We start from the raw sequence: 23628 nt of genomic DNA, 5'->3' as shown, positions 1-23628 counted from the left end.
TAGGAGTGCAGACAGGCAGCCCCACGGGGCCAGGAAGGAGGCTCCACGTGAAAGACAACGGCTGGACCTTGTGCTGAGTTCAGACGGCATTTGAGTGCCTTCAGTTCAGCCTGCATTCATGAATACACACCTCATTCCAGGGAACACCCTGAACAGATAGAATCTGGGCCATAAAGAATGAGGAAGGACATGCTAAATCATGCATTCAGTCATTCATTTAACATATTTATTGAACAACTTCTACATGGCAGACACTGTCCAAATTGTGAGCATACACCAGGCCTCTGAGCATCAGTGAAAGAGTGTTTGTGAATATTAAAGCATATGTGCCTGGGAGAAGGTTTGGAAAAATACAGACATGCTAACCGTGATGCATGGTGGGATTGTGGGGGACTCATTTTCTTCCTTTAGTTCAGTGGTCGGCAAACCGCTGCTCGTGAGCCACATGCGGCTCTTTAGCCCCTTGAGTGTGGCTCTTCCACAAAATACCACGGCCTGGGCGAGTCTATTTTGAAGAAGTGGCGTTAGAAGAAGTTTAAGTTTAAAAGATTTGGCTCTCAAAAGAAATTTCAATCGTTGTACTGTTGATATTTGGCTCTGTTGACTAAGGAGTTTGCCGACCACTACTTTAGCTCATCTGTCTTTTCTGACTTTCTCAGTGCTCATGTAGCATTTTTTGTAAGTAAACGATTGAAGAAAAAAATATTTTGAGAAATAGCTCCTCAGTCTCTCCTCTCAAAATAAACAAGATAGTATTGAAAATTATGCCAGTGATGGTGTTTATCACTTTATTCCTGAGAATGATCTCTCATTCAGACAGACTGCCTACTTTGTGGATGCTAGAGAAAGAAAAGAAAAAGCTAGAGAGCTTAAAATAGTTGTTAAATCAAAAATTGAAACTTTTTGTTGTTTTGGGGATTATTGCTCTTCCACACATGAATAAACATTACTGAAATTGATTCTCCACTCTCAGATTACACACTACTCACAAGTGGCTTTGTGGACAAGTTTTACTAAACCTTCAGAAAACAGTTAACCTTCATCTTACACAGTCTTGGAGAACAGAAAAAGAGAGCCACTTGATCCATTGTCTGAGGATAGTTTACTCTGACATCAAAATCAGACAAGGACTGTACTAGGAAAAAGTTATAGACCCATCTCATCTTTTATCATATTTACAATATGCTAAATACAATATTTGCTAATAGAATCCTTCAGTATATTAAATTCATATGCATCATGACCAAGTATGGCTTATCTTTGGAAAGCAAAGATGACTTTGATCAAAGGGTCTTTTAATAATTGGTTAAATTCACTTATTAAAAGGGATAAACCATATGATCATCTCAGTAGGTACAAAGAAAGTGTTTGATAAAATTAGATATATATTCCTACCTTGAAACAAAGCCTTAGCAAAACAGGAACAGAAGAAAGATTTCTTAATTGGATAAGTGATATCCATCAAAAACCCACATCATATGTCATGTGGTGGAAAGATTTTAGAGACAATTCTGTTCAAGTCAGGAACAAGACAAGGATGCCAAATAACATCCTTACTATTCAGCATTGTACTGGACGTTCCCACCAGTTCAATAAGGCAAGAAAAAGAAATAGGAGGAAGAAAAAAACAATCATTTTGAACAGGCAATGTAGTTGTTCACATAAAAAAAAAATACAAGATGTGCTACATAAAATCTATTAGAATTAATAACAGAATTCAGCAGAATCTCTCAATTGGAGATAAATATACAGGAATCAGTTGGGTTCCTATATATCCTTAATAACCATTTAGAAACTATAATAGAAAAAATTACACTTATAGTAGCAACCAAAACTATATGGGACCTAGAAGTAAATCTAATGAAAGATATGCAATAGCTTTATCGAAATAACTATAAAACATTATTGAAGGACACAGAAGATCCAACTAAATGAAGAGATACATCATGTTGGATAGGAGGCTTAATATAAAGATTCCAGTTTACCCCATATTTTTGGGTATTCATGGCATTTGGTCAAATGATCCTAAAATTCATATGAAAAAGGCAAAAATAGTCAAGATAATTTCTAAGAAGAACAAAATGAGAACTTCCCTATGGCTTATCAAGATTTATTATGAGTATAGTAATTTTATAGCAATCAAGACAGTGTGATATTGGTACTGAAGTGGATATTGCTCAATGGAACAGAGTAAAAAACTCAGACTCTTGATTTAAACTTGATAAACAAAAGATGGCCTAAAAGATCAGCAGCAGAAGGTTGAACTATTCAATAAATTGAGTAAATTGTGAGAAGAAAAAGGTACCTCAGACAATATGCACAAATAAATTCCAGGTGGATTAAAGACCTAAATGTGAAAAGCAAAATCTTAAAATTTTGGGGAAATATGTAAGACTCATCACCTAATGGCAGGAATAGATTTTTAAAAACACAATGCAGCCCTAGCTGGTTTCGCTCAGTGGATAGAGCATCAGCCTGCAGACTGAAGAGTCCCAGGTTCGATTCCGGTCAAGGGTTCATGCCCAGGTTGCAGGCTCAGCCCCAGTAGGGGGCGTGCAGGAGGCAGCCAATCAATGATTCTCTCTCATCATTGATGTTTCTATCTCTCTTCCTCTCCCTTCCTCTCTGAAGTCAGAAAAAATATATTTTTTTAAAAAACAATGCAAAATTATCACTAACTATAAAGGAAAATATTGATAAATGTGACTATGTTAAACTTTTTAATTTCTGTATGACTGAAGATACCACATAAGTTAAAAGATAATGTTACAGCCAGAGAGGCAATAGTGTGATCAACAAAGGATTAGCATCCATAAGGTATTAAAAGCTCTGACAAATTAGCTGGGAAAAGACATACAATCAAATTGGGAGGGAATAAAAATGAGTAAATTATATGAATGAGCAACTCACAGATAAAAAACCTGAATGTTCCATATACACAGAAAATATATTGAATCTTACTAGGAATCAAAGAAGTTTATATTAAAACGAGATGCCATTTTGTACTTATCAGATTGGCAAAATATCGAAAGGTGGACTATTTGAAGTGTTGATGAGGAAGTGGAACTGTGGGAAGTCATACACTGCTGCTGGGAGTGAAAATTAGTGCAATCTCGCTGGAAAGCAATTGGCATCCTCTCTGGCACAGGACCTGGCAGTTGCATTCTAGGTACACTTTGTGTGTGTGCACAAAGAGACACGTCTGTGGGCTTTTTTCCTGTAGAAAGTGGAAGGAGTTTAAATGTCCATCAGCAGGAAACATGGTTGGTTATATAGCATGTTCATATAAACAACTAAATGACTAAATTAGATAAATTAGAAAGCATGATGTTGAATGAAGAGTTGCAAAAGATTCTGTAGTATCACACCTTATCCAAAGTTTAAGAACCCTGAGCAATATAATGTGGATGATGCATACTCATGGACAAAAGTATAAAAACATAGATGAGACAAAGACACATCAACTTCTGAAATTCAATTCAACCTGGTGAGATAGAAGGGAAAGAGAGGGAGTTGAAAACAAAGAGAGCTTTACCTCACTCTGTCTCTGAGGACAAAATGTTAAGATTTTTCCAACTGGGCGGTGGCCACCCAAGAGGAGTTTGTTATATTATTTTCTGTTTTGCCTATACATTTGAAATGCATCTGAGAAAAAACACCTGCTCCATCTCCATTTTAAAGTGAGCAATAATTCAAAAACCATTTAAAATGATTGATGTTTGCCGAGACCGGTTTGGCTCAGTGGATAGAGCGTCGGTCTGCGGACTGAGGGGTCCCAGGTTCAATTCCGGTCAAGGGCATGTACATTGGTTGCGGGCACATCCCCGGTAGGGGGTGTGCAGGAGGCAGCTGGTCGATGTTTCTCTCTCATCGATGTTTCTAGCTCTCTATCCCTCTCCCTTCCTCTCTGTAAAAAATCAATAAAATATATTTTTAAAAAATAAAATGATTTATGTTTGTCACCTCATGAATGGCCGTTCATTGTGGGGGGTTGAAGCACAGGGCTCTGGGACAGCCTGCCTGGGTCTGATCTAGCTCTGCCGCTCTGAAATGGTAGCTTTAAACATGCTACGTAGTCTCTCTTGGCTGTGGTTTCCTTGGATTTAAATGTTGCTGATGGTGATGCTATTTAGTGCCTACTCCTAGAGCTGCTGCAAGGATATGATGAGTTACTGTTCACACATAGGTGGGCTCTGTTACTGTTATGCCTGAATGTGACTTACCTCACTCTGTCTCCGAGGACAAAATGTTAAGATTTGTTCCAACTGGGTGGAGAGTCACTAGTTATTTGTTAGATACAAAAAGAGTGGGGGAGGAATGAATAATATATATATCCTATATAATAAAAGCCTAATATGCTAAGTGTCCGGTCGTCTGTTCAGCCAATCAAAGCATAATATGCTAATGATATGCTAAGGCTGCTCAACCGCTCGCTATGATGTGCACTGACCACCAGGGGGCAGACAGTCAACTGGTCTACCAGTCGCTATGATGTGCACTGACCACTAGGGGGCAGATGCTCAGACCGGTAGGTTAGCTTGCTGTTGGGGTCCGGCCAATTGGGACTGAGCGAGACAGACCAGACACACCCTGGAGCCCTCCCACGGTCCCTCCCCAGCTGGCCAACCTCCCGTGTCTCTCCCTGGCCCCTATCGTGCACCGGTGGGGTCCCTTGGCCTGGCCTGTGCCCTCTCGCAATCCAGGATCCCTCAGGGGATGTTGAAGAGCCAGTTTCAGCCCTATCCCACAGGCTGTGTGTGTGTGTGTGTGTGTGTGTGTGTTTATATATTTATACTAGGGGCCCGGTGCACGAAATTTGTTCACAGATAGGGTCTCTAGGCCTGGCCAGCAATCAGGGCCAATGGGGCCTTCCAGCTGCCAGCCGCCTGGGCCTTCCTTCATTCCGTGCCACCCCCTGGTGGTCAGCGCATGTCATAGCCAGCGATCAAACTCCCGAGGGGACACTTTGCATATTAGCCTTTTATATATATACTTAATTTTTTTAATTTCAGAGAAGAAGGGAGAGGGAGAGATAGAAACATCAATGATGAGAGAATCATTCAATGGCTGCCTCCTGCATGCCCCACACTGGGGATAGAGTCTGAAAACCGGGCATGTGCCCTGACCGGGAATAGAAACATGACCTCCTGTTTCATAGGTCAGCGCTCAACCACTGTGCAACACTGGCTGGGCATTAAGTGTTTAAAGAAATCATGTAAGTAGATGTTTTTAGTGATGGTTGCTCTTCTACTGCAGTGAGACAAAAATATCTCTTAGATCTCCAAAATTAACCTGTTGAGTTGGAGATGATTCACCCCCTGGTGACTTCACAGTTAGCTCTCATAAGTAAAATTATCACTCATTCATTTTTCAGAGCCATCTGTATAATCAATATGAAAAACAAAATCAATATGTACCTCTGTTGAAATATATAAAATTCCCTTTAAAAATGAAAGCTTCATGTATCTTGATGAATATGTGGTATTATTCCATTGTATAGTAAGACTGGCTTTTTGTATTTAAAAAAAAAAAGGATGAAATCTAAATCTCCTTGTTGCATGGGGATTTAATTGAGGTCTATCTAATGTCTCGAATAAGTGCGAAATCACAGTCATTAGGGAGCCAAGGACAATTTTCTGAAAGCAGATGCATGAAAGCAAAGATTGCAGGCTTTGTCTGGAGCTGATTTGAACTACAGCTCTGCTACTTACTAACTTCTTAGCTTTGAGTGAATTACTTAAACCTGCTGTGCCTCAGTTTCCTCATCTATAAAGCGGAACTCACAGTCCCTCTCTTGCAGAACTCTTGTGAGGATCCAATACATGGTATACACTGCCTTGGGCACAGAATCTGTGCTCAGAAGTTAACATTATCTCTGACGTGGTTATTATTAATTGAGTTACAGATTCCTCTATGCTGATGGATGGGTGGATTTGTGGGAAACTAAGACAAGATGGAATAAGGAGCTAGTAGGATTTACAGCTGCCCCTGCCAATGTTTTTGTTTTGTTTTGTTTTGTTTGTTTGTTTTTTAGTTTTTTTAACATATGTTTTATTGTAGGTAGTATTACAGATATCTCCCATTTCACCTGGAACAATAAGTTATTTCAAGGCCCAGGAATTTATTTTTGCAACAAAAAAACAACAACAACATGATTTCATCTTGAAGATGGCCAAATGTTGCTTTTAATGTGTAATTATCTAATTCGAGGTATTGCAATAATCTGAACCTGCTTTCCTATAAGGAGCGCCCTGTTTGACTACCATTGCTTTTGTATATCCTTGCTCAGCACCTTCAAATATCCAGTACAGCCAAGAAATTTCATCATGCATGGTCCCCCCCAAAACACTTAATCCTCTCTACAGACCACTGGATGAATGAATCTCTCTGCCTGCTCCCAGGCCTGAGCCAAAGGCAAGATTTAAGGGACCCCAAGCCCAAGCTGGAGGAGGGATGACTGGCCACATGGCAGAGGAAGTGGAGACTGGCTAATGCAACACCCCCTCTCTGCATTTAGTTGTCTCTGACAACTCAGTCCTTTCTCCCTCCATCTGCCAACTGCCAACCCACTGTACCCAAGCCTGCCTTTCACTTCCAACCCTTATTTTTACACTGGTGGCCTGGTGCACGAAATTCATGCACATTAAGAGGGAATTAATTAGAGGAAATATTTTAATATTACTATTTGCCTTTTCTCTATAATAGATGTGTCAGAGATGAAAGAAAATTAGTAAAATATATATGAAAATATTCCTCCTGTCAGAGTCTGGGACGCGCTGCAGGACCCAGAGTCAAGTCCCTGCCCACCTGTGCATGCCTCAAAATCACGTGAGACCCAGACCAGCTGGCCCCACCCCCATTGGGTGAGATCCAGACCCGGCCAGCCCCACCTCCGTAAAGCCCCACCGGGCGGGGGAGCACAGCCTCAGGTCCCCGGTCAAGCCCCACTGAGCGGGGGAATGGGGGGTGCAGCCTGACGTCCCCCAGCCTGGGTTGGGGCAGGGGGTGTGCCTTGAGGTCCCCTGTCAAGCACCACCAGGTGGGGGGCATGGCCTGAGGTCCCTCGTTAAACCCCACCAGGTGGGTGGCACGGCCTGAGGTCCCCCATCAAGCCCTGCTGGGCAGGGGGCGCAGCCTGAGGTCTCCCGTCGAGCCCCACCAGGTGGGGGGCAAGGCCTGAGGTCCCCTGTCAAGCCTCGCCGGGCAGGGTGTGTGGCCTGAGGTCCCCCATCAAGCCCCACCGGGGGGGGGGGGGGCGCAGCCTCAGGTCCCCTATCCTGGCCTGGCGCCATGCAGCCTCAGGTTCCTGCTGATCACTCGTTAGGGGAACCTCGCCTCCGCTGTGGGCACAGCCATCTTGTGACGGTGTTACAGCGTGAGGGTCAATTTGCATATCACCTCTTTATTATATAGGATAATTCATTATCTTGGTGAGGGAAAAGGGATGGTTTGATGGTGGACCACACAGGGGAGAGACTGCCTAGGAAGGATAAAGTGTAGCTCTGACACAGTGATCCACAGTGATGCCCAGCAAGCTGTGAACAGAGAGTAGCTTACACCACCGAAATAGATATTTGCATTATCCCTCAGGATCCCTAATTGGCTAATTATTTAGGGAAGAAGGGTCTTTTCACCATGTCTTGCTTTTATGGGAAGAGACAGGGTTTGGATGGGAAAATGGGAAGCTCAGGGTAGGACAAGTAGTTGCAGATGCCCACTACACAGCCTTGTGTGGCCCACATGCCCCCCCAGGGTCCCCCAAAGGCAGCGTGCTCAGGACTGGAGAAGTCATCTTCCCCCCACATTCCCAGATGCCTGTTGCCTTTGGGGGTGCCTTAATGACCCCCACCCCACCCGTCTCACAAGCTGGGAGAAGCACCAGCCTCGTCCTTGATTCATCGCTCTCCCCAACAGTCTGCTGAGGCTCATTGCCTGCCCTTCGCCCACAGGACAGGCCAGCATCAGAATCCCCATTCGTTTATCTGTCTTGCTAATCGCCATGGCTGCTTACTGCCCCTGGGAATGTCTCAAGGCAAGTGAAAGTGTTTGAAATCCATATTTCAAATCATCTTATTTGAACTTTTGAAACTTTCATGGCCCATTTCTTGTCAGATCTGATTAGATCATTACTTTTACCTTATGAGCGGGGTGCGGAAAAGTGCTTGGGCTGAGGATAAACGTCCGCTCTGCCATGTTCTTGCTGTTCACTTGTGTTGCCACGATCACCATAACATCTTCAGTCCTCAGTTGTGTTTCTTGCAGGAATCTTTAAAAATCACTGGTACATTTTGTGACAGTTAGTTTAGTTAGAACTAAATAATATAATCAGTGAGTCTGTTTAACCAAGCACACATACACATATGCCGAAATAATTCAAAATTGCGGAAAGGGAACAAACAAGTGAGGGATACACTAACTACCCGCTGCCCAGGTGAGGGTTCCCTTAGGATACCACATACCAGTGGGAAAGGCACCAGATGTTATATCTCGGTCCTTGAGTTCGGCTAAGAAAAGAATTCAGAGCCAGGAACTCAAATACAAGCAAAAGTTCATTTAGAAAGTCACAGGGGTAGAAGTGACTCAGGAAATGAGTTACTGAGGCAAAAGAAGGGCCTTGGAGCTTAGGAGAAAGAAAGCAAAGGTGCATACCTTGAGGGAAGAAAGGGGGAGGAAAGGCATTGCTATGCTGGAGGGAGGGAGGGAGAGAGAGAGAGAGAGAGAATGCTCTAGAGCAGTGGTCGGCAAACTCATTAGTCAACAGAGCCAAATGTCAACAGTACAACGATTGAAATTTCTTTTGAGAGCCAAATTTTTTAAACTTAAACTATATAGGTAGGTACATTGTTATTAACTTAAGTAGGGTACTCCTAAGCTGACCTTTGCTAAAAACTCAAGGGGCCAAAGAGCCGCCTGTGGCTCTCGAGCCGCAGTTTGCCAACCACTGCTCTAGAGAGAGAGCCGCCTGAGGAAGGAAGGGGTGGGGAAAGGCACGGGCTTGCTCACCAGAGAGAGTGTGCAACGCACTTGCTGGGTCCTTTGCTGTAGGGGTTTTATCTGTTTCCAAAGGCGAGGATTTTAGGGGCGGTCTCAGGGGAGGATCTCAATAGAATATTCATCAGCTTTTCCAGGTGTGTCCTTTCAGGGTCAGGGTCTCTACTGATTGATCGGCATTCAGATAGGAGGTCATTCCTCATTGCAGCTGGTCCTCAGGTAGCCATGGTGTCTGTTTTGTCTGGTTTTGTTGCTTTTCTGGGCCTGGAGCTGAAACACAACTGAGGCCTGGATATTATCTCTAGTTTGACCAGAACTCTGCCTCTGCGGTCATTAGATGTGGGTCAGAACCTCGTTATCTCGAGGGCTTAATGCTTAGGGGAGCGGAGCGGTCCTGCAAGGGCTTGGATGGGAGTCATCTGAAGCGATTCTCTGGCCCCCTTGTTCCTCCTCTAAGGGGATCTGCCACATGACTAGGGACATGCCAGGGGAGGGAAGGTCACCTTGGGGGTGAGGTCCCACCCAACAATACTGGCCCTCCCAGTTTTACCCATAGGCACCTGGGGCTTCCCACCCTGGTGACCTTCCCTACCTGGCTTATTGTTTCTACTCTGCTCATGTGTGTCTAATTGCCTACTCCAGGTCCTAGGGCCAGCCTGTACGTTAAATATTAGAAAAGCTTAATTTATCCCATTAGAGAACAAGGAAACAGAATAGAGATTCTAATGTTTTCATCGTGCACACCCACTAATGGTGCCTGGTACGGGCTGCTGCCCTCCGAGTCATGGCGAGCCCATCCACAGGACCAGCGCTGCTTACTTCTTACTGCAAGTGGTGGAAACTTGGGGACCTCAGGAAGGTAGGGTAGGGGCCAAACCTAAGAAGGCCTCAAGAATGTGCTGGATTAATCCTCCACTCAGAAAAATTCATTTCCTAACCCTCCCAGGCCATCTAAATTGTACTGTGATGCCTTTTAAAGTATTCCAAAATATCTTCCTTAATGCCTTAAAAAGGCCATCTCATTCAAGTATGAAAGGGCATTTTTCATGAGCTTCTCAGCTTTAATCATTTCGAGGCAGGGGGGAGGGGGAGGAGGTCAAAGTTTTGGCATGTCCCTAACTCAAAGGTTCCTTGATGATTTCATCTCATTGCACCACCACCAGTGCCGTGTTTTTTCTTTAATATCCCAGCAGTATACGAACCACACTTTTACACAAGAAAAGGAAAATGTTTTCCAGTTTGACTCCACTGGAGATGCAACAACTCAATTAGTTTTTCTGGGAACCATAACTGCGTCAGGTTTGTATTTCAGAACACTACTTAATCGTTCCTTAGTAGTTTTGTTCCCACAGCTGCAAAGGGGCAACCAAGAACTAAAGCAGAGCAGTATCTTCTCTGGAAGGTGCTGTGTCATCGCCATGGAGATGCCATCCTGCAGACCACCTTACCCCAAGGTCAATCCCTCTTCCTCCTCATTCAGCCCGGGAACAACAAAGAGCAGGAAGGGAGGGGGGCGGGTGTCAGTCTCTCCACTGGCTCCGGGCCCCTTGTCATTAGTGCAGGATGGACCCTGGGGGGCGTGACTGGTCTAATCAGCTTCTCTGAGAGCAGGTGCAGCCAAGCAGAGGGATGGCTGGGCATCGTGAAAGTTCAAATTCGAAGTCGTTTGTGAGGCTGCTCCGTCTCAAGAAGGCTTTCTTGGACTTTTCTTCCAACACTGAAGTGTGAGTGATTGAGTGCCAGCAACTTGGACTACCACAGAGCCCTCTCAGCCCGGGTCTTTCCCCTCCCCTCCCCATGCCCTGGGAACTCCCCCCTTCCTTGTCCCTGGGTCTCATGCTTTGATGGATGGTGCTTGTTAAGCACCACAGATTGGTTTCCTCTGGGTACTCTCTCCACTCCTAATTTCTACTAAATGCTTTTAGCTACCTCTGCCTCGCCGTCATCTTAAACTGTTGATAGAAATGAAGTGATACTATGGGAGTCCATACTGGCTACTACACACAATTTCCAGTTTTATAATTTTGACACAGGTAACCATAGTCATATACAAGTTTCCCCCACCTTGACCATAGGTAGGAAAGTTACCTAGTCCTGTGAGTATGGAGAGAAGCGTTGAGTCTGTCCCCCAGCCCCTCTCTACCAGGACACAATCCCGGGTGAAGCTCAGGGCTCTTTTCTGGGCGGTGGCTGACAGCTCAGAGACCGTCCTCTCTCCTCACCACCGCTTATTTTCCCCAGAATGTAGTACCTTGTTCTTACCATGCCGAAGCTCATCTGCCTCTTTTCTGCCCACTCTCCCAGCTTCCCGCTGTTTATCACTACCAGTTTGGCATTTCACCATCTGGGAGAGCTCGGTGTTTTCTAGAAACGTAAAAACATACATCATTTGTACTATGGCTGAACATCATTTATAGAAACATCAACTCAGACTGGCCCCAGCACTTTTCCATGCAGCGAAGGGTCCACTTAAACGATGTTTTGCTTTCTTTCGCCAAACTAGTTCATGACCATTATTATGCCATTCTCCCTCCGTAGTTCTGGTGCTTATTCTCAGAGCACTGACTTCATAATTCTTTCGCTTGAGCTCCTCCATCAGTCTTGGTTTAAGGAAGCCCCTGTTTTTTTCTTCAAGGATGAATTTTGTAGCTTCATCAATCTTGTCTCATCATGCCAGTCAGGTGAGATATACAATAGCTGCACAATCGTGTTTTCAATCTCCATTCTCAGAGATTCTGAGGTACTTAAACAATCCATTACTTTTTATGGCTGGGGAATGGGAACTTTTGTTCAAATATGGGTAAGAGAATCATCCCTGGCTAGAAGAGCCTTCTTAAGCCATATACACAGGAATAAGCCTTACACACAGGAATAAGAGGACAGGTTTATTCTGGATCTCGTGGTCTTTCCACAAACAAACCTGTGCCCATAGCTAGGCCTGTCTCCCCAGATACCCCAACTGCACTCCTGACCTTGCTCCCGAGGCTCACTCTCTTCCTCTCAGTGTTAACCTAAGAAACATTCAAACCTGCACAGAATGTTTGTGAGTTTATTTGAGCCAAGCTGTCGACAATTGCCGGGAAGCAGAATCTCCAAGTATTGAGATAATGCTCCAGAGAACGGCGGGTTTTCATCTTGTTTTATACATTACAATCAAAAGAGGAAATGTAAGTGGGTTGCATGCACTCCACTGGTGACAGATTAAGGAGGCGGGAGAAAGCAAAGCGAGGAAACCTCTAGGATTGGATAAAAAGTAAAATGATAGACACATACTTATTTTACTTAGGTGGGTGCAGGATAGTTAACAGTCAGCAGTTAATTCAGTAACAACAAGAGGATCTGTGGTCTCTGCAGAGTGGTGCCTGTGCTTTGAGGGGTCCAGAAAAGAGGAAAATTACTTTGACATTCCAGTGATATGTTATCATAGATGCAAAAAGACAATAGGCTCAGTTAAGGTAAAGATTAACCTTTGTCAGGGAAGATACCGGCCTAGGACGTGACTACCCACTATAAACTGCTTTTTAACTAAAACGGTTTTCGTTTCAGGCCATCCTTTGTGGTGACTTTAGGTCTCTGAGTTTGCAAGGCCGCCATGCAGGCCTTCCCTGAGCTTGTCAGGTTAGCATGTGGCCCCTTTTCCTGCACATCAGCCTGCAGTGTTTCTCCTGAGGGTGGGTCACCAACAGGGTCCCCCTGCAGAAAGCTGAGACACAAGGGTGGATGGTAGGAAACAAGCCCAAGATTTCCATGTGCAGAAAGTATTTTGAGTAGGACTGCCCCTCCCAGCTCTCGCCCAGTGCACACACCCTCCTTAAATCATGCAATCAAGCATGTATGCTGGAAACAGCAGTGCCTCCCCACCCCTCCCCCGCAGGTCCCCGGGAGTCGTAAACGTTGACTAGAGTGCTGCCTTGAGGTTATTTCTGTCAGTCCTTTCCCCACATTTCCCATAATGTATGCCGCAGGATATTGTTGTAGGGATATATAATTTTCTAAGGTCCAGTAAGTGAGAGAAGCGGTAGGCTAAATAAAACTACACAGATATCTTTACTGCAGAACTTCTCAAGGCCTTTAATAAGCTACCTGGTATGACGAATCGCCAAAAGCCAGTCACAATATAGAGTCATCTACAAACTCACTGAAGTGACCACAGAACCTTCCTTCCAGGAACATCTAATAAGACTAGTATTCCGAAGGATCCTCGCTGGGGCATGTCATGATGGGCGGGCCCTGCATTCAGCACGTCAGAATCACTCAAGGAGCTCGGATTACTGGCCCTGCTCCTAAGGATGCTAACCCTGGCGGTCTGGGGCAGAGTGTGGGAATCTGCCCATTAGCTGCTGTTTGTGGTTTTTTCCTTAAAGCTTTCCTTGTGATTTGGTTGATGACTATTGATCTTTACGGCTTCCAAGACGCTATACCTGTGACCCTCCTGGGCCCTCACCAAGGAACTTGTACCCAAGTCCCCTTTGTAGGTAAAAAACACATGTTTATGCAACGGAGATGCTGCAAACTGATGAGGGCCTTTGTAATTTGAGTAGGATTTGGGGAAAATTGCTGGCCTGTTTCTGTGCCTTTAGAAACCACCTCCTAAGGAGCCATCCTCATCTGCCCACATTGAAGTCCACCTTCACAGCCCTCAGAGCTGTTGTCACTCTGCCAATTTGGGCCATTTCACATGTTTCTCTATTTTGTTTAATTTGTCTGTATCTCACCCCCCTGCGGGACCATATTCAAAGTAGAACCCAATTAAGTATTTGGGGGTCCAACGTCATGCAGAGTTGAACAAATAGTAAATGCCCAATGATTGCAGAGAAACCAAGGAATAAAAAGGACGTTGGCCCCCAAATGGCACTCACCAGCATTTTTAAATGGACAGTAATGGGTGTTTTATCACTGTGATATGTTTGTGACAATGACACATTTAAAGGAATTATTTCAAAGGTTAATTTTTAGCCCAACCGGTGTGGCTCAGTGGTTGAGCTTCAACCTCTAAATCAGGAGGTCAAGGTTTATCCCAGTCAGGGCACGTGCCTGGGTTGCAGGCTCCATCCCCAGTGGGGGGTGTGCAGGAGGCAGCCAATCAATGATTCTCTCTCATCATTGATGTTTCTATCTCTCTTTCCCTCTCCCTTCCTCTCTGAAATCAATAAAAACATATTTAAAAAAATAAAAGGTTAATTTTTAGATAGCAATATTAACAATATACAAGTAATATCTATTAGAAATATAACTATTTAACCATAAGGTGAAAACTACTTGCTGTCAAGTTAAAATAATGATGCAAGGAGGTTCGTAGTTTTTCAAATTCTTATGGGGATGGCTGAGCAAAACGTGTGCCAGGCAGTGCTCTGGAGAACAATGTTGGGAAGGCTGCTGGTGAACAGAGGGGGCTTGGAATCAGGCTGGCAGGGAGGCTCTGGTAGAAATGCCAGCTTCACCCAGCTCACAGGGTTAACACCGTGCAGTGCCTGGCACAGAGCCAGCGCTCCCTTCGTTCAGCCACTGGCTGCCGTGTGCCGCCAACACGCTGGGCGCTGGACGGACGGACAGGAGCGCTTAGACACAAGTCCCTGCTCCCACAGAGCTTCACTCTGGTGAACACACATTCAGTTGATTCGTGCTTCTGTGTAAATGTACGTTTGCCGCATTTTTGAGAGCCTCTAAAAGTACTTTATTCTCAGGCAATTTTTAGGAACTGTTCCTACAAAGAAAGGACTGTTTTTTAATATTCTAGACTTCATCGTTCCCGTCAGAATAATCACCTGAGGAGGCATATACTTATTTCAATAACAAAGTCTTTCAGCTTCTCCTGTGGAATTGACTTCCGAGCATACAGCACCATCTTTTGCACAGCCTACGTGCTTGTCAATATTTGTCTTTGGAGGACCGATTTGATGTTTTGGGAACAAAGGTTATTCACACAAAGGTCTGGTGACTGTGGTGGATCATCAGACGGGGCAGGAATATTATTTGTCTCAAACTCTGGAAGGGCTCAAATCAGGAAGTCAGCTTTCTCATGGGACGGAAGAGTCACCGAGGCTGAAGGGGACATCTTGGCCATGTCAGGGCTACTTGGCTGTGAAGTTGCTTGCAATTGCTGTGGTCTCAAACTTCAGGAGCTTTCTGGGGCTGTGAGAGGCCGTGGCACTCACCGCTTTAGTTCTGGGTGGAGACCCCTGGGACCTGCAGCTGGAAGAGCCTGCGAGCTGGATTCACTTTCCTGGAAGGACCCTGGGCTGAGGGAACGAGGCCCGGCCAGTCATGAGAGGCCTGCGGCTGGAGGAAGCACCGGGGCCTATGTCTACATTGTGTTTGAGTGTTTATTGAGTCTGTGTCTGTAAGACCTAAGTGTCCAGGGATTAATCACTGAGGGAATGAGTCCAGGCTGGGCAGAGGGGGTGGAGTATGAGATGGGGATGGGCCAGACAAGGACTGCAGAAGCTGGCTGTCCTCTGCATATCACATCTGTCACTTCAGGGTGGCCACAGAGCACTGGCAAAAGCTGTAGGGACCTAGAGGGCCCTCGGTTCTCAAAGGAAAATTGTTGGGGTTTGTGTTTTCAGTATAAGTTCGCACCGTATTTTACTACTTTCTTATTCTTCTGCCATATTTCTCTGGTACTTAACAGACACCATCTCATCGCTGTAACCAGAACTGACCCCCAGGACCCACGGGCACATGGGTCTCGGTGCTATGGCAACTCGGAACTCTTGTCTCTGTCTTCAGGCAACTTGAATCTCCTTGGGAAGATAGTAATAATGAGTAAGGCTGGCCAGGGGGGTTCATTTCAAATGTCAGCTCCAGCTAATTGGTGACTTCACAGGGGATTTCGTCAGATCTAAGGCACCATGGATTGTAAGATGCTGTTCTTAAGAAAGATAAAGGTGCTGCCAATTAAGCTGTGATTGCTTTATTAGTTAGAATTTTTATTTTATGCTTATTGAAGCATCCTTTTTAGACCAACTTAGATATATTATTTTTAACATGTATTTCTCTTTCTCATTCATAAAGTGGAAACTAAGTTGGCTTTGTTTTTCTGAGCTTCTTCACAGTCAGAGTAGTAGCGGCTGAAGCACCTTTGACGTGGCGTTGTCGACGTCTTACTTCCCACACAGAGCGGTTCTCTGTGCCGTCGGAGCATTGGCGAGGCAGTATTTCTGACAAAAGTACTCTTGACTTTTCTCCCAAATTTCTGGCTCCTGTTGTGTAAGTTGATATGCACACAGGTAGTGACAACCACAGCACAACCGCCACCTGGCAACAGTGACTGTAAATGCATCTTGATTTCCAAGATATCAAACTGGGAAAATACATCTTAGACCCTATGAACTATGAATTCTGAGATTCAGCCCAAAAAAAGACTACATTCTTGCCCTGACCGGGTGGCTCAGTTGGAGCATCATCCCATACACCAAAAGGTTTTGGGTTTGATTCCCGGTCGGGGCATATTATCTAGGTTTCAGGTTCGAATCTCAGGTGGGGCACTTATGGGAGGTAACCGATGGATGTTTTTCTCTCACGATGATGTTTCTCTCTCTCTCTTCCTCTCTCTCTAAAATCAGTAAAAACATGTCCTCAGGTGAGGATTTAAAAAAAAAAAAGACTACATTCTTGTCATTAAGCTATAATTTCTTCCTGTATAATTTGCAAAACTGAATGGTTTCCAGTGCAGCCGCCACAACAGGGAGTCCTCTGTGATCTAATAGAGTCTGGGAGGCTGTATGGGTGAAGTGGGTGTAAAAAGGTAAGATTTGGCCTAAACACGAGGAGACCCCCTTCCAGAGAGGGAAGAGCACAATTTAGAAGGTTCAAAGAGTAAACAAGCATGCCATGTGGACAGGACAATGTGGCTACCAGGCATGGGTGGGGTTTAGTTAGGGAGTGTGGACTCTAAAAGCATGAATTTTTGCTCTAAGAACATAAGTTTAAATTAGTGTGCTTTACTTGTAGGGAAATAATAAATGGTTCTCACCACTATACCACCAACGCTGCGAATAAATGGTTCTCATATTGCCATAACTTTCATTTCTTTTCTTATCGTAGGTCCCGATGTTTTTAGTTCAAAGAGTTTTGCCCTTCAAGCCCAGAAAAAGATTCTGAGCAAAATCGCCAGCAAGACCGTGGCCAACATGCTGATTGATGACACCAGCAGTGAGATCTTTGATGAGCTCTACAAAGTCACCAAAGAGCACACCCACAACAAGAAGGAAGCCCACAAGATCATGAAAGACTTAATCAAGGTGGCCATCAAAATCGGGATCCTCTACCGGAACAACCAGTTCAACCAGGAGGAGGTTGCTATCGTGGAGAAGTTCAGGAAGAAGCTGAACCAGACCGCCATGACCATCGTCAGCTTCTATGAGGTGGAATACACCTTCGATAAGATCGTGCTCTCCAAGCTCCTACACGAGTGCAAGGACCTGGTGCACGAACTGGTGCAGCGACACCTGACCCCCAGGACCCACGGGCGCATCAACCACGTCTTCAACCACTTTGCTGATGTGGAGTTCCTCTCTACCCTTTATAGTCTGGATGGAAACTGTAGACCCAGCCTCAAGAGGATGTGTGAAGGAATCAATAAATTGCTAGATGAGAAAGTCCTCTGAGTATCTTCCCTCCTCCTGGACTTTGCTGCATTCCGGTTACAGCCCCCAGTGTGGTCTGGGTGAGAGTCAAGAAAACGGGAAGAAACCCTCGTCGAAGACGCCCATGTTCTGTCCTTTTCATCCCTCTGATGTGGATGCCGAATTGAGCTCAGGTGTGTTTGTCCCCTGAGCTGCTGACGAGGTCTGTACTTTAAATCACCTTTGTTTGCGAGCCCAAAGGACATGTCTTCTATGCCAGTGGTCGGCAAACTCATTAGTCAACAGAGCCAAATATCAACAGTACAACGATTGACATTTCTTTTGAGAGCCGAAAACCGACTTCTGCGCATGGGCCACGAAATTTCAATCGCACTGTACGTGCGCGCCCGCACGTGGTATTTTGTGGAAGAGCCACACTCAAGGGGCCAAAGAGCCGCATGTGGCTCGCGAGCCGCAGTTTGCCGACCACTGTAATATGCTAAGCAGAAAGGCTGCCCTGCTCATCAAGGAGAGCTCAGTTCATCTGTGGAGTAGAAGGAGCCCTGGCCCAGGAGGCAGAGGACATGGTTTGGTTCCCAGCTCTACCGGTTACGACTCCATCCTCTGGATCCTGCCCGCCTGCCTGCCTCCCTGGGCTGCTGTGAGGATCAAATGAAACAATGTATGTTCACGACTTTAAAAACGCTAATGTAGGGTCTTCTTTTCTCTTCAGAGTGTGAGAGGGATCCACTTGGATCTAGACTATTAAGCAGCAAAGAACAGAACAATAGTCTCTAGTGGGCTGGGCTTGCAGTCTGTCTCTAGATGTGCTATTTCAAACAAATTGAAAATGAATCTAAAGGTGAGAAAAAGTATAGTTGCAAATTGGGAAAATGTTTTTCAAGAGCTCTGTTTTCTGGATCTTAGATGTGCGGTTTTATGATCCTCCAGCGGCGGGTAGAGTCCCACCCGTCACGCAGAAGCAGAGAACTGTGCTCCCTGCAGGACCCCCTTCCCTCCTCTAAGGGGCACAATCCGTGAGGCACAGGAGGGTTTATTCCGGCTGCACAGGAGAGTCAGGCAAAGTGAACCCCTACCCATCTTTCTTGGCCTCTCATAGTCATTGTGTGCTGTTTTCTCTAGTTTGTTAATAAATTGAAACTACCCTTCCAACAAGAGGTTTTGGAATTGTGATTCAAAAATAAAATTCCTGCGCTGGCCGGCTTGCTCAGTTGGTTGGAACGTCGTCCCATACACCAAAAGGTTGCAGGTTGGATCCCCGGTTGGGGCCGTACTGGAGGCAAATGATCAATGTTTCTCTTTCACATCAATGTTTCTCTCTGTCTCTCTTACTCTTCTCTCTCTAAAATCAATAAACATATCCTCAGGTGAGGATAAAAAGTAAAATTCCTTGGAGTTAGACACAGTGTTAAGGATAATGGGATTGAAAGGAAGAAGAAAATGAAGCGTAAGGCCTCTGCACTTAGACCCTATGGGGAATAGCCCAGGGGAAACCAGGTGGGGTATGTGTCCCTGGTCCAGGGGGAGCCGACTCACAGACATGGTGACTGCCTCTTCTGAATGTCTCATAGCCTCGCTTTCACACTGGCTTCTGACATCTTTTCATCACAGTCTTAATAAACATCAGGACACGGTATTGTCTTATAATGTTGTCTAAAGGACACCACATTAAGAGGCGTGCTCTTGCCCTGGCCAGGGTGGCTCAGTTGGTTGAGTGTCACCCTATGCACCAAAAAAGTCACTGGTTCAATTCCCAGTCAGGATACATGCCGAGTTTCGGGTTCAATCCCCAGTAGGGGGCCTGCAGGAGGCAGCCAATCAATGTTTCTCTCTCCCTCTCTCTGTCTCTTTAAAAATCAATAAAAACGGGGTTTTTTTACAAAAAAAAAGATGTGCTCTTCCTACATCACCTCCTGTCCCACTATGCTTCTCTTGTAGAACACCACATTAGCTCCGCCCCATGGTACATCCCACTCCATGGTCTCTCTCCAGCAGGAGCATCAAGAGATGTTTGTGGGAACATGTGAAACAAACGTACAGTGGCCATTTAGCCTCAACTGGCTCCCATGTCAATATCAGTGCAAACCATTCAGTTCAGTTCTTTAGCTTCCAGCACTCAAAATTAGTTCATCGGAAGGATGTCCAGGGAGGAATAGGGAATAGTTAAGTCAGCGCCTGTTCTCCATATTTGACAGGCATGGCCTAGAGCCTCCTCGTAGACATAAGGACTAACAATGATACCTTGTGCACATCTGGGCTGGAGTCGTTGGTCATTGGGGCAAAGCTGGTGGGAATTACAGGCAGATGACTCCCCCTCTCACCCACCCAGTAGGCAGCAAGCAGCCCAGCAGTAGCCACATGAATTTTCACAGGCAGAGCCCTCAATGCCTGCCTTGGTGTACTCATCTGATTAAGGGCTGCGTGCTAGTTTGAGGGCTGGATCTTTTTTCACTAAGCAGGTGGGTCTGTCCAGAGAACTGAGACCCAAAAAAGAATGGGTGGAGCTGTCATCTGTCCATCTGAGACACAGCAGGACAGAAGACGGGATCCCCAGCCAAAGAGGATTGATTGCAGATTCTCCCTGCTCCACAGACCATGGCACACAGCAGTGGCGGCAAAGGAGGGACGAGCAGGTTCTGACAGCCCATGAGTCTCTGCAGGAACTGGGTCTTCCTTGCTCTGCTCAGAGAAGGAGCAGCACTTCCAGCAGCAGGTCTCAGCAGGTGCAACAGCAGAGTGTAGACCAAAACATCTACGGCCTCAGGCCTCCCCGCTGGCAGCCACGCAGCTCTCTCTACCCCAAGGCCAGCTGGGTGTATCTCAAGCTTATCAACAGCAGTCAGAGGGAGCTGGGCTATCCAGGTGCAGGAGACCCACCATTCCTCTAACCCAGTGGTCGGCAAACTCATTAGTCAACAGAGCCAAATATCAACAGTACAACGATTGAAATTTCTTTTGAGAGCCACATTTTTTAAACTTAAACTTCTTCTACCGCCACGTCTTCAAAATAGACTCGCCCAGTCCGTGGTATTTTGTGGAAGAGCCACACTCAAGGGGCCAAAGAGCCGCATGTGGCTCGCGAGCCGCAGTTTGCTGACCACGGCTCTAACCCAACCTTATGTGTACATTTCAACTTACCATTGGCATATAAATTCAAGTGACTGTCAAGTTTCCTCAGCCAAATGAAATGGTTACAAATTTCAAATACTTTACATAACAATGCAGTGACCAAAGAAAGGATCTAATTATTGGTTTATTCCCAGGGTTTTAACTACATCACTTAGTGGCCCTGAAAAGCTGTTTTGGCCGGGGGGGGGGGGGGGGGGGGGGGGGGGAGTGTGACAGGCTAGCAGAGGCTTTCATAAACAGGACTCTGTGGATGTGCATTTTGCTCAGAATCCTGTACAAAATTTTCAAAAATGAGAACCCACAAAAGCAAAGTTAGCGTGTCTACATGTAAGTGGCACCTGAAATAAAACTGATTTCAAAACAAGTAACAGTACAAAATCACTCAGTTACAAACCAGAGAGCGATGCCTGGCTGCGCAATTCCAAGGCAGAGAAAGGACTCATTCTTTAAGGGGGGTGAGAGGGCGGCAGAGCAGCTTGTCTGTCATCTGGAAACATCACCGAGTCTCTGAGCATCCCTGAGCACTCGGCTCTGTCCCCGCGGGAGGGAGGACACGAGGGATGCATGCTGAAGTTCCCACCCCACCCTGACTAGGTGCCGTCCGCGAATCTGAACCCTGCAGGAACACATTCCCTGCCGGCTGTGCCTGCCATACGTCTGTATCACTCTTCCTCCGTGTTTGCATCTGTGAGTCTTGACACCCTCAGCAACTCCAGGTCTCTGCTCAGTGACAAATGAAAATGAAAAGACTTCTCCATCTGTGCGTCTCTCCAAACTCCCATCTCCCCCATCTGTACATTTCTCAGAAGCAAATCAGTACATTCACTGGCTGCTCCAATGAAATTCTTGTATTCATTTATATAAAAGAAGAAAACTCAAATCAGGCCTCCATGTCCTCCATCCCAATGTCTTTGGGGATTTTTTATTTATTATTATTATTATTACTATATGGTCCCAGATGTCAAGAGCAAAACCAATCAGTAAAAATTCTAGAGCAGCCAACTGGCTGCCATGACACTGCATTAGCAGACACTGCAATGTCCAGTAAAGGGCTGGGACATTGACAAGAGTCATGACTCAGACAGCCTGGAAGGAGAGGGTTGCCAGGCTCTCCCAACTCAGAACTCTGTGGTCAGTGGGTTTCCCTTACTTAGTCCGACCCGGCTCTAGGGGCTACAACCAGGCCAGGCCCACCTCCTGCTCTTTCCTTAGAAGGTTGCCTTGCTTGTTAGAGAAAGGACTTTTCTACAATCCTGTCCTCAAAATGGCACCTAGGAATCCTGTGGCGGGTGAGCTGCAAGGAGCAAGAGTCCATGAGTTCTAAAAGGAGTTTTAAGATTTTTGTTTCATCCTAACTTAAAAAAAAAAAAAAAATCAAGATCAACATCAGTAGCTTCTGAATCATGTGGGGATGACTATCTTATAACCAGCTGGTGCCATCTGGCTTCAGGGTTTGAGTTATCTTTGTGTTTACAGTGTCATTCATGCTGATTGATCAACTCAAATGAGAGAAAATTATTTAACTTAATATGTTTCTCTACCTTGGCCTGGGCATCCCCTAGGGGTCTGCAGGCCTAGTTGCGCATCTCTGAGTTCTCAATTTTGAGAAATGTTGCTACTACAAGTGGAAGTATAGGCTTGTAGAGAATGAGTGTCACCCTGCCCTGGAGGGTGACTCATCTGTGGGCCTCAAAGGCAAACCTGTGTCTGAGGGACACAGAGGCCTGCTGCAGAAAGGGGCAGGCTCCCACAGGAAAACTGGCCAGGTAGAGCTACCACACATAAATCAAAGGATTGACAAATCTGTCCTGGCGATCCTAATACTAAATCTCAAAGGTACAAGAGAGGCCATCGCCGGACATGCCAGGCACTGCTGCTCCCAAGGAGGGGAATAGTGGAGAAAGCTTGCAAAGCTTCCTTGCAAAGAGAAGTGACCTGGACCTGCCCGCACTGTCCCAGTTCCAGCTGCACCTGCAGCATGCAGATTCCCAGGTGTTAAGTGTATGTGTGGTTCCAGGATCCCAACAGCTTAATCTTTGGTTGAATTGAAGAATAAGGCATGTGGCACTCAGAATGCCTCCCAGTCCCAGGAGGAGGAAGGGGTAAGCCAGAGCAAGCCGTTCTCACACCCCACCCTGATTAGCACCTCAGTGCCACACTAACCTGTCCTTTCCCTTTCTGTCCTTTGTTGCTGAGTTGGGGCAGGTCTCTACAGAGGAGGTGTGCTGGCCGCCCACCCAGGCAGCCGGAGTTTGGGCAACCGGACCCCCCAGGCCGTGGTATAGGACTCTTCCTTGCTGACTGCTAAGGCCTTTCTGGACCAGTTCCTGGGAAAAGGGAGTCTGGGGATTGGCTCCACCTCAAGGAGGGGCTGGGTGGGAGCCAGGGCTTGGCACAAAGCGAATGCTGAATGCCCAGGCTAGTGGGGACGCAGCAATTAGGTTATGTTAGGGGGGAAAGAGCGCTCTTCCAGCCTCTGGCTTGTGAAGGGAGAGCTTGCGGGCTAGGTCCCGAGGGTGACTGGGCTCCCTCTGTCCACCTCTCAGAGCAACGTCTTCCCTGCCAAGAGGGTCATATTTCCTTAGTGATGGGAATGGGCTGCCCTGGTCTGTGTAAGAAGCAGCTACAACTTGACCTTAGAAATTGATAGTTGGGTTTGGGAGACAGAGAGTTGCACAAGGCCCCTAAGAACGCTTCCAGTTCCATAGCTCCGTATTCTGAGCATCACAGGAGAGAAGCTTTGGACATTTCTTCATTGCAGGTTTCTTAGAGGGAAGCTATTCATTATTTAAATGAAGAAATAGCTTCCAAATAGACTGAGGAATGACTCCTCGATGATCCCCGTCAGGACTTCTGACCGTAGGTCTAAGTTCATGATTTCAAAAGGGAAAAGCTTTAAGCCAGAAAATGCAGGGTAAAA

At 45.9% G+C, this 23628-nt stretch overlaps 1 protein-coding gene across 1 annotated transcript in view; it reads left to right on the top strand.

Annotated features, from left to right (window-relative positions):
* TNFAIP8L3 (TNF alpha induced protein 8 like 3) overlaps positions 1 to 18758 on the top strand; it is a 38969-nt gene extending 20211 nt beyond the window's left edge. Inside the window, exon 2 of the mRNA XM_079769991.1 lies at positions 17038 to 18758. Within this exon, the coding sequence (XP_079626117.1) occupies positions 17038 to 17600 (563 nt within the window). The 3' untranslated portion in view covers positions 17601 to 18758. The remainder of the gene's footprint in view (positions 1 to 17037) is intronic.
* Positions 18759 to 23628: the final 4870 nt, after the last annotated feature.

This window comes from Cnephaeus nilssonii (assembly GCF_951640355.1).
Source record: "Cnephaeus nilssonii genome assembly, chromosome: 4".
NCBI lineage: Eukaryota > Metazoa > Chordata > Mammalia > Chiroptera > Vespertilionidae > Cnephaeus > Cnephaeus nilssonii.
This window is presented reverse-complemented; position numbering and strand designations above follow the sequence as displayed.